Below are 17688 nucleotides of genomic sequence, written 5' to 3'. Positions count from 1 at the left end.
CTCTTCGTGACCCCATGGACCATAGCACGCCAGGCACTCCTGTCTTCCACTGCCTCCTGCAGTTTGGTCAAACTCATGTTCGTAGCTTCGAGAACACTGTCCAACCATCTCGTCCTCTGTCGTCCCCTTCTCCTTGTGCCCTCCATCTTTCCCAACATCAGGGTCTTTTCCAGGGAGTCTTCTCTTCTCATGAGGTGGCCAAAGTATTGGAGCCTCAGCTTCACGATCTGTCCTTCCAGTGAGCACTCAGGGCTGATTTCCTGAAGAATGGATAGGTTTGATCTTCTTGCAGTCCATGGGACTCTCAAGAGTCTCCTCCAGCACCATAATTCAAAAGCATCAATTCTTCGGCGATCAGCCTTCTTTATGGTCCAGCTCTCACTTCCATACATCACTACCGGGAAAACCATAGCTTTAACTATACGGACCTTTGTCGGCAAGGTGATGTCTCTGCTTTTTAAGATGTTGTCTAGGTTTGTCATTGCACACAAATAAAAAGCCTCAAATGAATCAAGTTCTGGTGAGGATTCAGTACATTTTGAAAACTGGGGCATCAAATCCAACATCACGACCGGGGCATTCAAACAGTTTGCAATCTCTCTCCTGGTTTGTGTCCGCAAGAGGAAAACCTCTCCTTCCCTGTGCCTCTTTGTTCATAAATCAGAGCAGGGACTTCTGTCTTTGATGCTAACGTTTGTCCCCACCCCCTCACTCATCGGCTCAGGTAACACCACCTCCACCCCCAAAATATACCGTACTGCAACGTATTGTTGCAGAGTCCCACTTGTCAATCATCTGTACCGTAACTTTAAAAAGGTAAAAGTAAAGGACCCCTGACAGTTAAGTCCAGTCACGGACAATTGGGGTTGTGGCACTTATCTTGCTCTACTGGCCAAGGGAGCTGGCGTTTGTCCAGTTTTTCCGGGTCATGTGGCCAGCATGACTAAGTCACTTCTGGCGCAGCAGAACACCGAAACCAGAGCAGCACACGGAAATGCCATTTACCTTCCCGCCAGAGCTGTACCTATTTATCTACTTGCACTTTTTGGCATGCTTTCGAACTGCTAGGTTGGCAGGAGCTGGTACCGACCAACGGGAGCTCATCCCGTCGCGGGGATTTGAACCGCCAACGTTCTGATCGGCAAGCCCAAGAGGCTCAGTGGTTTAGAAGACCACAGCGCCAGCCGTGTAAGATTGTAACTTAGCTGCTTCCTCTTGCTCCTCCGTAAGCATTTTGTATAAACATCCCAAAGTGTTCATGTGGCCTCAGGCTATTTTATTTCCAGCCGTGATTCATACAGATGGCAAACATTATTAAGATTACTATGCACCTTCTCTCAGGCATGCATTTTGGCTCTTGCCTGCTCATCTAAATGCTGGAACAGCCTAGAGGTCTGTTCAATCTAGTCCTGCGTCCAGTTTTCAACAATGGGTCAAGCAGAGGATTCTGGGATGTCCTGAAGCAGGGCAGGAAGGCCATAGCTGTATTCTGTGTGTCCCCAGGCAACTGGCATTCGGAAGGACACTGCCCCTAAACATGGATGTTCCATTTAGCTAGTAACCGCTGACAGACGTCTCAGAGAGTCTGCTTAATCCCCTTTAAAGCCAACAAACTAGGCTTGTTGCCATAAATCAGGAAAACCTCTGACATGTTTTCCTGGTTTTCAGGTGTGAAAATGGCGTTGCGGGTGTGTGTGTGTGGATTTTGCAGAATCAGCAAAATGTCACGGAAAACCCGGATGGCAACATGATGGAAAAAGCAGTAGAAACAGCTCCAAAAGTTTAAAATCATGTTTTTGATCAACAATTCGATCAATTTGGTTTGTTCCAAAACAAAACAAAAAATCTCAACTGTTATGCGGGTGTCAGGAATTTGAAATAGGGCAACCCGACAATTAACCCAGTGGCAAATCACCACACCTTGTGGTAGCGAGTTCTGTTTGCCGGCTCCGTGCTGTTATATACATGGCTTGGAGTCCCCCCATTCCCCCCCTGCAGCCAGGACTGTATGAGAGCTGGACCTTAGTGCTGATCACACTGTATGTTGCACACTCACAATATTTCGCACGATTTCACCCGAACTTCGCACCAGTTATCAATGCCACTTCTGGACTGGTGACACCTTGGGGGGCTTCTTGCCCGCTGAGGTAACCTCGTCAGTTTGCCTAAGGGCTTTGCTGGCTCTGATCTCAGTGACCAAGCTGGGATATACAGATTCCGGCAATCCCTGAGGTATCCCAGAGCCAAGTTGTTTAGGGTTTTGAAAAATCAACATAAGAACCTTGAACCTGGCTTGGAAGCAGACCTACCTACCCACATCCCTGACATGCTAGATTTCTACGTGCAGGGATATTTGTATACTGTACTGCCTTTCCAGCACCCGAGTCCCTCAACCTGCACTTAGAAGTGAGGAAATGCCTCCCCCTCATTTCCTTTTCATTTGAAACCTTTAGATTTCTCGCCCAATGATGCCCTTGCTATTACCTTTTGAACCAAGTTCAGTATTGTTTCATGAACCGGCTTGGGCTGTGAGCTTCTCTGGGAGGCCTCATTTGCACCAAACTTTCCAGGAAACGGATGTTGAAGGGGAATGCGGAGGTGGCATGGAAGCCTCTTATGCACAGGAGCTGGACCTCCACAGTTACCCTGCCCTGGGTTCAAGTGAAGTAACTAAGCCAGGGTTCGGTGGACCTTGAGCAAGAATCCCATAGGATGCTGCCGTAGGCAGTCAGACTGGGATGCTGAGTCTATAACAGCTCAGTGCTGTCTACACTGACTGGCAGTGCAGACGTGGGGAGGAGGGTTAGGCACTCACCCACCCCGCTTTTAAAATTGGCTCAGCAAATAGGTTTTGAAATGGGCCATTAGAACAGCCAAAAGAGTCACATGTGAATTGCATTTCTGTGTTGGAGGTTAACTTACAGCACAAGTCAGCTGTGCCTTCAAACCAACATTGGTTTGGGATTTTTTTTTTCGCCCCAGGAACACAACGGGATCAAAAATTAAGTCAATTGACAAACCAGATCCTCTTCTGCAGGGCAATGGTGGAATTGTTCTTTTCTCACCCGTAGCAAATTGGTCAGATTCACTGAAGAACAGGAAAAAATTAAGGATTTCCATTTTTATCCTCTTTCTTTGAAGGGTGTAATGTTACGGAGTTGCTGAGCTACCTGTTAGCCTGAGGCTGAAAAAGAGTTTTTTGACTGGAAAGACAGTCAAGGTCGAGGAGTTTGTCATTAAGCAGCATTTCCCCCCCCCCCCAATAAACATTTTATTAGTTTTCCATTTTTTATAACAACAAAAAAACAAAACAATAAAAACTTCAAAATAACTACAGTGTCATTTGTCAAAGTCTCATTCTTGAGGTTAGCTTAGCAAGTCTCTCCACATGTTGCTGCGTGCCAAAGGTGAGCTCTGAAAACAACCACCACAATTTATTACTTGAACCCTGCCCGCCTGACTAGGTTGTCCCAGGCAGCCACTCTGGGCTCCTTCCAAGACTATAAAGAAACACACGATAAATCAAATGTTGTCCGCTTGTTGTACAAAGTCAGTGAATGGTAGCCAAGTATTGTGGTAATTAATGGAGTTTGAATTCCCTTTGGCTGTGTACATCTGACATGTCAGTTTTTCAGCCAATGTCAATATGACTGACCAAGCGTCCTCACATCCTTTCCAGCAAGCGGCTGAGGTGCCTGGTATTAGGTATGACATTCGAGCAGGGGAGAAATGCAGTAATTTTAGTGATGATTCTCTTAGCTGGGCAGACACTGATTTCAAAGGCTTATTGGACCAGAATGCATTCCATTTGGCATTAGGAGTTTCCAGACTGAGATCTGCTTCCCATGAGATTTTCATGGCTGTGAGGCTGCCAAATTCAGTTTCAATTAACACCTTGTATAAGATAGATACCAAACCATTAGAGAAAGTGGAAACATTAGCTATGATCTGTTCCAAAGCAGAAATTTTCTATCGCCTTGAGAACTACCGTAACAACTGGTGCTAACAAGAAAAAGTAAGGTAAAGGGACCCCTGACCATTAGGTCCAGTCGTGACTGACCCTGGGGTTGCGGCGCTCATCTCACATTATTGGCCAAGGGAGCTGGCGTACATGACCAGCATGACAAAGCCGCTTCTGGCGAACCAGAGCAGCGCACGGAAACGCCGCTTACCTTCCCGCTTGGAGCAGTATCTATTTATCTACCTGCACTTTGACATGCTTTCGAACTGCTAGGTTGGCAGGAGCTGAGACCGAGCAACGGGAGCTCACCCCGTCGCAGGGATTCGAACTGCCGACCTTCTGATCGGCAAGCCCTAGGCCCTGTGGTTTAACCCACAGCACCACCTGCGTCCCAACAAGAAAAAGTATAACTGATTAACTCCCCCGTTCTCTTAGATCAGGGTTCCCAATCACCTTCTAAATCCGGTCCGCTTACGGTCCAGGAATCAGCATGTTTTTACATGAGTAGAATGTGTCCTTTTATTTAAAATGCATCTCTGGGTTATTTGTGGGGTATAGGAATTCGTTCATATTTTTAAAAAAATATATAGTCTGGCCCCCCCACAAGGTCTGAGGGACAGTGGACCGGCCCCCTGCTGAAAAGGTTTGCTGACCCCTGTCTTAGATTCAGGCAGATGGCTAGGGCAGTGAATAAATGAATGAATCTTTATTTGTGTTAGCCATCGGCCATAGCAACAGAAGAACATAGCGATATACACAGAACAAAATAAAAATCAATTATATAAAACACAGTTTAGGATCCTGAATCAGCAATTAAACAGTGGACCTTACTCTGATTGCCCCAGCTAAAAACCTTCCAACCTTTGCCATCATCTGCTCCTCCATCTGCCAGAAGGAAAAACACTGTAGCAGTGGTTGGGCGGCCTGGAATGGACAATAAAAGAGGGGTGATAATCTTGTTCCTCGGGTCTTTATAAAGAGTGCAAGCCAGAATGGCATGCACCACTGATTCGGTGCTGCCATCTCCGCAGCAAACATACTTGGTACACTTAGACCTGAGAAACCTCGCTGATGAAGAATCATCGAAACAGGGCCTTGTCCTGATATTGATGTTTACTGGAAGTTATCCTGAATAAAACTTTGTGAAGATTTTTTGAAATTATCCTTTCTGGCCTGAGTTCTTGTAATTTTTCGTTTACTTCTGGACTTTACCAAGAACTCCAATTTCTACTGCCATCTCCGCAGGGACATAAGCGTTTTTCGTGTGGAATCTGTTGGAATCGTCCCTCAAGTACAGCCATGGGCAATACATTCAACCTTGCGAGAGTAAAAGCGCATCTATATTTCAGAATTGCTAGGTTATGCAGATAGGGTGCCAGAGAGTTGAAATGGGAAGGTGGGAAATAGTCATACCTCGTTCTCTTAGATTCAGGCAGGTGGCTAGGGCAGCATGGAAGGGCCCTCAGACAAGTGTATGTGTGTGTGTGCACGTGTGTGTGCAATGGTAGAGGCATGACCAATTTCAGCTAAGAGCTAGGTGAAGTCATAGATCTAAAAAAAAAAAAGTGTAGACTCGCACACACTGGCCAGCTTTTGTTTTGACTTGAAATGTTCATTTTGGGCTTCTCCAAAGTGCATAAACTAAAGGCAAGAAGCGGGTGGGGGAGCACTGGCCTGCAATGGCGCTCACCTCAGAGGTGTCAGAACTGAACTCTGGCTAAAAAACCCCCACACTGCTTAAGCCTGTATGCTCCCAACCTGCCTGGTCAAGAGTCTCCCATGCTTCCCAGAGCAACAGGTGATACCAAATAGGGACCATCAGCGAAATTGGTGCTGGGACTTTTTCACATCTGCTGCACCACACCTTCAATGTGTTAAGCAGGAAAGGATTTTTAACTCCCATGAGCAATCTTGGAGAAATGAGTAAAAAGAGCCATGCCCTTGATTCTGGGTTGTCCAACTCTTATTGCAAACCCACTTTTTTAAAAAAGGACCAGTTCAGCTTTGTACACATCCAGCAAGGCTATTGCTCGAAGATGACCATTGTTTTTGCTAAAGTGTATAACACAGAGCTTTCCAAACTTTCCAAACAAAGGCTAATTGGGCAGTAGGATTCCACTAAAGCAGGTGTCCCCATTTTGGGGAGCACTGTTATTCTTCAATGATGCTAAAAGTCTGGGGGGGAAACTCCTCCCATCTAGGATTTCATTAAATAGTGCCATTAAGTGCATACATTTAAAAAAGGTAAAGGACCCCTGACAGTGAAGTCCAGTCGTGAACGACTCTGGGGTTGCGACGCTCATCTCACTTTACTGTCCGAGGGAGCTGATATTTGTCCGCAGACAGTTTTTCCGGGTCATGTGGCTAGCATGACTAAGCCGCTTCTGGCAAAACCAGAGCCACACACAGAAACGCCGTTTACCTTCCCGCCGGAGCAGTACCTATTTATCTGCTTGCACTTTGATGTCCTTTCGAACTGCTAGGTGGGCAGGAGCTGGGACCAAACAGGAGCTCACCCCCTTGCGGGGATTCGAACCGCCAACCTTCCGATCGGCAAGCCCATTTAATTAAATAGTGCCATTAAGTGCATACATAACACATTGTTAAATTGTTTGTGGAACACCCTGTAAACCAGTCAATGCCCAGTGCCTTATAGCCTTTTAGATTTTTAATGGCTCTTTGCACCTCTTCCAGCTCAATGGGTTTATTTAGAATCTGTTTATGAGCCTCATAAAATTTGTGGTAAGTGGTTTATTTGAATAGTCATTAATTGCACCAGGGAGAGAGGGGGGGTTGAACTGTACAAAGCTGAATATATATAACATGCACTTCTTTTCTTTGTACAGTACTGTAAGTGCCCATTGTGTCCTTGAGAAGCAGCGCTCTTCTGTTATTGACCCTCTGCTTGATACGGTTTGCCAGCAGTTTGGAGTTTTTCTTTTAAAGCAGCAAAACTTTAAATGCCGATTTTCCTTGTACCGTACAAGCTTGACAAGTCACTGCAAGGTGTCCTGTTTACAGTTCACAAAAGTTTCCAGTGAACCACTGGAATGGCTCTGAAAGCGATGGAATAATGTTTTCCCTATCCTGCTGGCTCTCTAAGCAATCGTGAACCCAAGAAAGCTCAGTGGACAAGGAAGAGGAGTCCCAACAACATGGGGGGGGCATAAAAATGGGCTGTTTGACAGTGAAACAGGTCACCTTGGAAAGTAGTGACACCTCATTACAGGATTTTAAGCAGAGCCCAAGTAGCCACCTTAAAAGATGCTGCAGTAGCAGATTTGAGGTTGTACAAGATGACCCTTGAGGACATTTCTTTTTTACTTTCAAAACAAGAATAGATAACAGTCTGACAATTTTTTAAAACAACAACAACACACACATACACAACCACATAACTTCAGGCGTTTCATCCAGAGCAAAGTTTTTATTCACTTAAAAGAACTCTAAAATATCCAGAATTTCATTAGCATAGAATGTACTTCTTTTCTCTTTCTCTCTCTCTTTTTAAACAGTTGCACAGACTAACTCAGAGCTCTCTCTTAATACTAAGCATTTCTTTTAAAATTAAATTAATAGCCATTCTGGAAGACCAAACTCAAGTTGATAGAAAATATATTTATATATTTATTTATTTATTTATATATATATTTATAATATATTTACTGTACAAAGTTTACAATACATTTGAAAAGGGGGAGAAAAAACCCCAAACACACATCCATTTTCACCAATATTACAGACTTCATTTTACATACACCGTCAAAGTTGCGGTTGAGGAAGGGGGACCCTTAACGTGCAGCTGCGGTTCACCAAAAAAAGGAGAAAAAGATACGGCCTCACAGTGCTAATTCACTCGCTTACAATCACCACAAAAAGGAAAATAATTAGGAACAAACTGGGGCAGAGATCCTGTCCTCCCACCCCCGCCCAATGCTCCTGCTGCAATGCTGTACAGTACAATTCTTTCTTTTTCCTCTTAAAAGTAAGTCTCATCAAATTCAACTGGGCTTACTCTAGGTAAGTGGGTGAATTACAGCCACAGCTGAAAGGACTCCATTCATTCCCTGCCACCACCCTGCCTTCCGCCTGGGCTTAGTGGAGTGACTCTGGATTTACAGCAATGTAAACAGTGTTGGGTCATGCCTCTCACTCGCCCTGCTTCGCTCCCCAAGGATTTCGGCCTGGCTCCAACGTATCCTTGCACACTGACAATGCAACGTGCTTGTCTGAATGGAGGACAGAAAGGGGGGTGTCAGCATGCTGAAATTAGCCTACTGTGCAATCATTGGTTCGCCCATGTTTGCCTCTGGCCCCGCCCACTGCTGGCATGTGGCCCGCAGAAAGTTGTAAAGGAGGAAATGTGGCCCTCAGTCTGAAAACAATCACACGTTTTAAAGCTTAAATAGCTGTAGGGGAAAGGGTTAGGCCAGATTTATGGAGAACAGAGCTACGAATGACTATAAAGACAGTCTCTCTTTCTCTCTCGAGGGATGGCTGATCTTTGGGCTATCAGATGTTGCTGAACTCCAGACTGAAATCACCTCTATTGGCCATGTTGGCTGGAGCAAATAGGAGCTGGGGTCCAGCGACACCTGAAAGGCCACAGGTTAGTCACCCCTAGTTAGGCAAGTACTTTCCCAGATGCTGGGAATAAAGTGAGATATTCCCATCATGCCCTGCTCTTAGGCACTCAGGGCGATGTTTGATGCATGTTGAATAGCTACCTCTTCCTTTGCAGTTTTATTAATTTCAGGTGTGCCAAACTGAGAATGATCCTAACTGAGAATTTAATGCTGGGAGGTAGTTTACAGTTCCCCAGAGCAACAGGAATTAAAATAATTTAGTAAGAATCCTTAGGGTAAGACTTCCCGTTGGTGGCAAGTGTTTGAACCCCAGGCAAGTTGAAACCAACTCTTCTTCCCTGCAAGCATGAGTGGATCTCTCTTTATTAGAAAAGGCAACCAAAGCAGCGCACTGTATTATAATCCAAGGACTTGGTGCACTGAGGGGTACATAGCATTAACTATACAGAGTAAAGTACTGATAAAGCAGCCAAAATTGGGCCCATCAGTTGCACTGCGGATATTACGTGGCTTACAAGAAACAACTTGCACTTTCCGCCAGAGCTCCAACTTTCAGTTTTCGACCTGCGCCTGGGCCATGTGTCTGTACCACGTCCGTCTGTAGTGGTGATTGAATGGCTCATTCACACCACACACACACAAAATCCCTGCTCATAAAGAACTGAACACGGCAAGGTTAGAATTCTTTTCCCCTGAAATGCTAACTTTCTATGTGCAGAGAATGTGTACAGAACAACATTAAAGGACTTGAACCCCTATCCCACATCACAATGTGGTACAATGCAGACACCCTGATGAGAACTAGGCCCAAGCGTTGAGGCTTTTCCTTTAGGGGTGCACAAGCTTCCCTGAACCAAATCTTTCATTAATGAGAGGAAGAGCTCAGAGGGACAGTTAACCCAACAAAGCCAATATAGCTTCCATGGGTTAAGCACCTCTGCACTATACAATGACAGCAGTTTCATATCACTTTAAACTGTCATGGCTTCCCTCAAAGAAATCTAAGAGCTGTAGTCTGTTAGTTAAGAATGCTGAGAGTTGTTAGGAGACCCCTATTCCTCTCACAGAGCTACTATTTCCAGAGTTTCCAGGGAAGAGGGATGGGGACCGTAGCTCTGTGAGGGGAAAATGGGTCTCCTATCAACTCTCGGCACCCTAAACCAACTACAGTTCCCAGAATTCTTTGGGGGAAGCCACAACTGCGCAAGTGTATTGGGCAGGTGTTGCCTTTTCACTGCATCGCAGGAACCAGAAGCAACTCTTCTCTCTCCCCCCGCTCAATAAATGGTACTTCTTTAAAAGTACTTTCAGTGTCAAGGTAGCACATTTAAGCTCTCTTCAGTCTGTCTTCTTTAAAAAGACAAAAACTGTTCTATCCCACAGAAATAGGCTTCCGTCTCCAACCCTTGGGAGTGTGGTCAACGGTTTGGGGCGAACCCCAAACAAGTTATCACCACACAGAAAAAGCCTCAAGGGAGCTTTCCCCCCTTCTTCACAGTCTCCTAAGAAAATGGCAGGACCAAGACAAACAACTGCCTTGCGAGATTTCTTTACCCTGCCACAAAGGACCTATTGGACAATGCTTGTGCCACCAACCCTGAAGACTGACCCATTACCATGCCTTGGCCTACATATTTTGGAAATTGCTCTTAATAACAATAAAGGCTGAACACTTATTGGAGCCATTAGTGGGGATTCTTCTTGGGTAGACCCTGCTTTTTTGGAAGAGGGAAGCAGCAGCATTAATAAATTACCACTTTTAAGTCCTCAAAAACTTTTGAGATTTCCCTCAGCAGACAGACATAACTCTGACCCGCTCCCCACACAGTCTCCAGCAACCATCTTTTATCATTCCTCATCTGGGATCCTTTGGAAGGAGTGGAATGAGAAATTGTGTCTCATTTACACCAGGTGTACACAGGCCCTCCAGGTTTTGCTGGACTATAACTCCCATCACTCCTGCCTGTTGGGCTTACTGGGGCTGATGGGAGCTGTAATTCAGAAACATCTGGAGTACTAAGGGCTATCCACATCCAGCTTACACAAAAGCATCAGAGGATCACTGGAACAAGTCCCCTCTCTCCACCCCCCCCCCCCACAAAAAATCTTACCATAACCCCCTTGTACACACCAGAAACCCAAAAACACATGGAGTTCCACAGAATGACCAGCTCTGCCTCAAAGGGTTAGAAATAGTGGTTATTGGGGAGACACAAGTAGCTGTGCAGAAAGTGACAGCTCCCTCCAGAAAAAAAGTCCTATTCAATTCCCTTCTAGTGTCTCCAGCTCTTTGGATACTACCTACATACCTCCAAAAGAAACCCAAACCTCCCCCGAAAACCATGAGGTAGGAAGCTTGCTGTAAAAAATGATCACCTACTACCCTCTATGCCAGGGGGGCAGGGGGGGGGGAACACGACTCTTGTCCAGCAGGCCTGATTCAAAAGCAGCTACCCCTTCGTGGGGCAGTTTTGATAGGTCCACCCACCTGCCAATCACCCAATGCCATTATATTTCTGAAGAATCCACCCCTACTGGAAAGCAAACAGGGTTTGACGCTGCATTTAAACAGTGTTGAATGCCATAAACATTTCACACCTGAAGATCTCCCCAGAAATATATAGAATCTATCCCACTTTGCTTCAGCAGCCGCTAAGCTTATTTTAAAAAAACAAAAAACAAAAACAATGGGATTGTCGACACAAATTTAAACCACTTTCAAACTCTGCCTCTGCTATCATTCTCAAATTAGGCTCGGAAAGTGTATTTCTCAAAAGGGAATATGGGATTTCCTTCCGCACACCTTCACAAAAGCAACGGTTCCTAGCATTCTCTGGGAGCAAGCTGAGGTGGCTGAACCAGTTCCAAACCGGTTCACACTTTGCATGTATACGGTACATGCCCCTAGGGGGTGCGCAAACTTCATTTTGAACGGATCAAACATTTCCACAGGGCAAAACAGAAAACCTTCACTGCTTCACAGATGAAACCAAGATTCATAGGTTGTTTTAACAGTGCCAGTTGAACATTTAGGGAGAGGGGAAATGGGTTGTTGTTTTTTAAGATTAAAAAACCTTTTATCACACTTATTATTAACCATGAAAAATACAATTCACACAAGGGGAAGACGACAACAACAACAGTCCATCAGAATGTAAACATTTTTTAAGTAAAGAAGATGCTGACTCGAGATGTCAGAAGCAAAAGTAAAGAAAGTCAAAATGAAATCTCGCTGGGGGCCTGGGAGGGGGTGCATCTCCCCGTGGTCCTTCGATTATTTGGGAAACTTTGCAGAGAACTCCGATGATCACTTCCAGGTGTGTGAGTGACACAGATATATATTTTTTCCGGGGGGGGGGGATGAAGAGAGGACCATGAACACACAACAAGCTATATCTTTTGATTACTGGATTCCAAATCTCCCAAGGCAAATCGCTCGAACCGGATGGCAACTTTGCTACTGTTAATGCTGAAGAGGAAGGTGGAGGGTAGAGGGAGGGTGGGGGAAAAAGGGAAATTAAGCAGTTTCACTTTGTGACCTTGTACAAAAACAACAAGTGCCGATGATGAGCTAATTGGTTCCATGTACTAACACAAGAGAACAAAACACTGAAGTGGTCTGGGAGGAAAACAGCAGAAACTGTAAAATTTAAGGAAGCTTCTTGGGGAGAAGATTTTTGGGGGGCACCTCACCTATGACATTCTGCTGATATGGAAATATATCTCATTGGAGAGGGGCGTGACCTATTTTACACACAAACATACAGCGTCACTTGCGAGGTGTTTCTCTTGCTGTGCCATGTTGATCAGGAAAAGTCTGCACGCACCAAGTTTCTGACCCAGTCTATGAGCAAGAAAGTTAACGTAATTCAGGACACACTGCCGCTGAATTTCGCTTCTCTAAATTGCTCCCCTTCCACATTAGTTTACTTGGACACGAACCCTAAGGAGGCTCTCCTGCCCTCCAGATGTTGCTGCACTCTCATCTCCCATCACTGTAGGTAGCTCAGGATAAGGGGGGGGGGGCGTTGTAAGTTCAGCAACATCTTAGGGTCTGCTAGTTCCCTACCCAGGTCCAATGAAAATCTATAAAGCACTGAAGCTTGGACAAGATCGCCCACCCTATTTGTCCCTTTCGGACCACCCTATCTGAGGAGGAAAACAGAGAGTTCACTGGCTCTGCTACTACAAAGCTGGGGGCCATACTCTCCTGTCTAGAAAAGGACTAGCAGGGGAATTTCCTCTGCCAAACCATAGAATTGTAGAGCTGGAAGGGACCCAAAGAGTCGTCTATTCCAAGCCCCTGCACAATGCAGGAATCTCAGCTAAAACATTCATGACAGATGGTCATGCAACCTCTGCTTGAAAGGCAGGAAGTCAACTGAACCAGGCCCACCTCCAAATCCAAGGAGGGAAGTTCAGCCATGGCCTCCTGAGAAGGAGAACTCACCCAGAAGGGGTTTTTAGGGGGCTGGAGAGGAAGGATATGTATATTTCAAATGGAGATTGAGTTTCAGTTTGCCTATTGTTTCCAAAAGTTCCACTTTGCTTGCAAGTGAAAATGGAATAAAATTTCTAGCGGATCACTGGCTTTCTTGCCCTTGAGCTCATCTCTGGGGAAGAAAAATGTCATGGGTGAGATGCCTCTCTGAGTTTTGCTCTTAAGTCAGATTTCCCACTGCTGCACCTTGAAGGGACAAGCAACAAGCAGAAACACAAGCAATAGCATGCCCCACAACGCTGGCACCTGTTGAACGCTGCCTCAAACACACAAATGGGACTAGGATTTTTTTTTAAATGAACTAGGAGCTACTGCACTGACATTAATTTGGTCAGTTAAAAACTGCCTGCAGAAGATTAACCAGGCAGCGGTTGTTGCTTTTATTTAAGTCCTTATTTATTTTTAATTATTTTTTAATACAAATAACTTGTTAAAAACTGCCTTCTCTCAGAAAAGCCAGAAAGGCGAGAGGCAGATCGAAATGATAAACAGAAAGAAAAACAGAAGAAAAACAGTTGCAGGCTTCAAGACAGCTATCTTTGCTCCTGCGTGAATTTACACAGATTTAACCAATTAAACATTAACGGATTGAAAACGCTCTTGTTTTTAACCCATCTCTCATAGGGAAGGAGGGGGAAATATGCACATCAAGAATTATTCCAACTGAAGCTGTAACTTAACAGACTTGAAAGCAGTTTGCAAATTTGCTGCTGCTGGCCATCCCCAAAAATGCACAGATGGATTTATTAATTTCCTTAAAGCCCCTCTCACCCCAGAAAAAGGAGAAGCATGCAACGCTGCTTGGTTGGTTTGGGTGTTTGCTTACAAACTTGCTTGAGATGCTGGTTGGTAAAAGTTCAGAGAAATAACCACTGGGGACAAGTCTATAGAGGGAGGAGGAGGAGGCCAGGACAGGAAGAGGCGAGGTGACAAGTGCCACAGCCGCTGAAAACGCTTCAGAAGAAGGGTTAATCTGGACCAGGTGTTAGTAGAATGCCACAGTTCTTGCAGACAGGAATGGTTATTTCAAGTTACAGCAGCCCACACCAAGAGAAGAGGCAGGAAAAAGGAATTCGTAGAAGCAGCAGGGGCATCCAAGGATCAAAAACCGGCAGCATGTGTGGTTTGTGTGTGTGCTTGCGTGCACACATTTAGAGCAGTTGTCCAAGTTGCTGAGTGGGTTAGGAGACAAGGAAGCATGCAAGGCAGAACCCAACTATTGCATCAGTAGCTACATCCTATAAGGAAGGAGGTGAAAGGCAAAGGGAGAAAGACAAGAGAAGGAGTGTTAGTTCACCGTTAAAAACTCAGCCATACAGCAGAGCTAGCTTTGAAGGGCTTTGTGGTACAGGATCTGCTTTGCACCCAGGTAGGGCTGGGAATGTCCCCTGCATTGCATGAGACCCGAGAGAGCTGCTGCCAGTCAGTGCAGAAAACACTGAGCAAGATGGACTTAGGCTCTGACTCAGCATAAGCCGGCTTCCTGTGATCCCAACACACAGCAGAATGATGCCTGTATCTTTAAGCAGAAATTGGAACAGCTCGTTTCCTGTCTGCGACTTAATCCCCCCCCCCATTTCTCTGTAGATAGTCTGGTTGAGGGTAGGGGAGGTACAGCTGTTTGAAAGCAAAACCTTTGTGGTCTAGGTGTGTGCTGAATTACCACACACGTATATGCCCCTCTGAACCCACAAGTGAACTCAGGAGGGGCAGCTGGTAACCTAACAAGGAGTCCAACTCACAGAGGTAGCGAGAAGTTAGGATCCAGGGGAGCTTAGCTGTTCTCCTTGGCAGTGGGCAGGACTTTGGCAGTGTACACACCATAGATTTAAAGCAAGTGACTTCTCCCAAAGAATCCTGGGAGCTGTAATTTGCCCCTCATAGAACTATGGTTCCCAGCACCCTTAACAAAATACAGTTCCCAGAATTATTTGTGGGAAGTTGTATGCTTTAAATTTATGTCACATGTGCAGCCGTGCCAAGGGTGATCAGCTCAAACACAGTAAACCATGGCTTGTAGAGGGAGCCAAAATGGCACCCTCTAAAAAAGTTGGACTACATTTCCCATCAGCCCCAGCCAGCAGGGGCAAAGGCCAGGTGTGATGGGAATTGGAGTTCAACAATTTTTGGAGGCCGCCTTGTTAGCTCTCCCTGCAAACCATGGTTTACCATGTAGAAGCTTACTCACAACTTTGTGACTTACCAGTGGGTACACTAAAGACACATGGGCCTGCAGTGTTAGTGTGTTACATGCAGATATGCACAAACCTACAGAAACTTTCGCCCCATTGCAAATATTTGGTCCCCAACCAGCATAATCAACTGCGATTTCTGGAAGCAGCTTAGAGGCAAGCGGACACAGGGCAATACGTACTCGGCTGATTTCCAGAAATGTCCCGGATGAGAGAGCCTCCGGTTGAGTTTTGGCAGTTTTTCAAGCATTTCCATCAAGAGAGTGAAGCTGGGACGCTCACCGACGTCGAAAGACCAACATGCAGAGAGAATTTCCTAAAAAGACAGCATTGCATTTTAACAGGCAGTTGTGTTACTGACTTCAGCTTGAAAGGGGATGTGGCAAGGCTGGGCATGTTTTTGAAAAGTAGCTCAGGGACAAAAATGACCAGACTGAGGAGCACTCTAAAGGCAGCTTTCATGGGTTGTTATAACAAGGGAGGTACAAGGAGTTTTAAGCTTCAATCTTGGCTCCAGAGGCAATTGAGTTTCCCCTCATCGAGCTATGATTCCCAGAGTGGTTTAACAATCCAGCCACCTTCCCAGGGAACTCTGGGAACTGTGACTGGAATGGGGGTCTCCTAGCAACTCTCAGCACACTTAACTACAGCTCCCAGGATCCTTTGGGGTTGCTTTCATGGGTTGTTGTGATAGGGGAGGACGTTTTAGCTACCATCTCGGCTTCTGGAGCAACCAGATTGCAGGTGCCGAGGTTGCTCCCAGCTACTTTAGGCTTGGTTCTGCACAGAGATGCGGTCTGGAGGCGGGTGTGTAGCAGGTGTGGGAAACCTATAGCCCTCCAGCTGTTTGGGAAGGACCACAGCTTAGTGATAGAGCACCCAGGTTCAATCCTGCCTGAAACTCTGGAGAGCCAATTGCTAGCCACAGTAGACAATCTCAACTCAGATGGGCCAATACCTGTGGTCTGACTCGGTATAAGGCAGTTTCCTGTGTTGTTGAACTACAACTCCCATCATCCTAAGCCACCGGACCAAGACATTTTGGGGACCGAAGCAAAGGACAAGATGGTGCTTCTCCCACAATGGAGGCTGGACAGCATCCTCCAGCACATGGCGGGCTAGCTAAGGAGGCACGAGGCAGGCCTGCCCTCTGAACACAGCACTGCTATCCCCCTTCCCGACATCTGAGATCCCGTCACTCTGCCTAACGTTTGGGCCGGCCCCGGGCGGTTAATGTACTAAGCACAGCTGCCAACGGAAGAATCCCCTGTCCACTTACTCCAACTTCTTTCCCCAAGCTGCTTGTGGAGAGGACCTGCTTCATGCCTTCGCCACTCCCAATCTGCCAGATCAACGCCTCGGCTGGCTGGCTCTTAAAGGGCCACTCTCTGGCTTGGAGCTCGTACCACACGGTCCTGAGAGGCAAAGAGAGGTTTTGAAAAGTTAAAACAGGAAACCTATCAATGTACATCTTTGCCCTTCCTCCAAGGATTATGTCCCCAAGATCTTGCGGTATTCTCACTTAAACTGAAAAGTTATTATTGAGAGCCAAAAGTTTATCACTGCCAGGGTCCAACAACAGACACATCACCAAGAACTTCATGTGGCAGCCCCTGCCCTCCGGAACTCCCTGCCAGCTGAAGTTCAGCAGAAAACACCCCCCCCCTTCTTTCGGGTGCATCTTTGGAAAACTGGGCTGTTTAGGCAGGCCTTTGCAATACGAAATTTCTCCTTTTTAACCAATCAGCATATACTGATGTTCACACTTACCCAAAAGCATAGACGTCAGCTGCCTTGGAAAAAGGGAGCTTATCCTCATCCTTCCCGGGAGCCATCTCGCGCACGATCTCTGGAGCCAGGTAGCACAACCAGTCGTGGGGCAGTTTCAGTTCGTTCTCACGCCTGGTGTCAGAAAGGGGAGCGTTACTGGACTTGGTGATGTACCCAGCAAAGTTCTACTCAGAGCATTTAGCTTCATTTATTAAACTTATTAGTCACTTGTCACCCAAAGGTTTCCAAGTTCCTTACAACAAAATGAAAACAGTTATACAATACACAATACTATAGGGAAAAGGGGTGTGCATCATATAAAACATGAATATTTCATATAACATCCATGCGGGGGGGCGGGACATGCCAGTAGTGAACAACATTTACAATACTCAAAACAATAAGCAAAGCAATACTCTAACCCCACAATTAGCAAATAAGCAAAACCTCAACCTCCCTCTAGTCCAAAAACCATCCCTATTGAACCAACATTTTCCCCACTATTTAACCTTTCCACCCCACCCAGAAGTCTGGGGTCAAGGTCAGTGTTATAAATCAGTGGTGGGTGGGTCCTCCAGGGATGGTCTGGCATCTCTCCTCTCTCTTCAGGGGGATGCAGCAGCAAAGCAAAGCAGGAAGATGGCAACAAAAGTTTTACCTGCTTTGCAGCTGACCTGG

At 45.9% G+C, this 17688-nt stretch overlaps 1 protein-coding gene across 1 annotated transcript in view; it reads right to left on the bottom strand.

The window, feature by feature from the left end:
* Positions 1–7368: 7368 nt before the first annotated feature.
* The window catches only part of KSR1 (kinase suppressor of ras 1), a 105640-nt gene continuing 95320 nt past the window's right edge, over positions 7369–17688 (bottom strand). Inside the window, exons 17-20 of the mRNA XM_060283083.1 lie at positions 17011–17142; positions 16520–16655; positions 15423–15556; positions 7369–12016 (exon numbers count right to left, since the gene is read on the bottom strand). Coding sequence (XP_060139066.1) covers positions 11938–12016; positions 15423–15556; positions 16520–16655; positions 17011–17142 — 481 coding nt within the window. The 3' untranslated portion in view covers positions 7369–11937. The remainder of the gene's footprint in view (positions 12017–15422; positions 15557–16519; positions 16656–17010; positions 17143–17688) is intronic.

The sequence above is a fragment of the Zootoca vivipara genome, chromosome 15 (assembly GCF_963506605.1).
Source record: "Zootoca vivipara chromosome 15, rZooViv1.1, whole genome shotgun sequence".
In the NCBI taxonomy this organism is placed as follows: Eukaryota; Metazoa; Chordata; class Lepidosauria; order Squamata; family Lacertidae; genus Zootoca; species Zootoca vivipara.
This window is presented reverse-complemented; position numbering and strand designations above follow the sequence as displayed.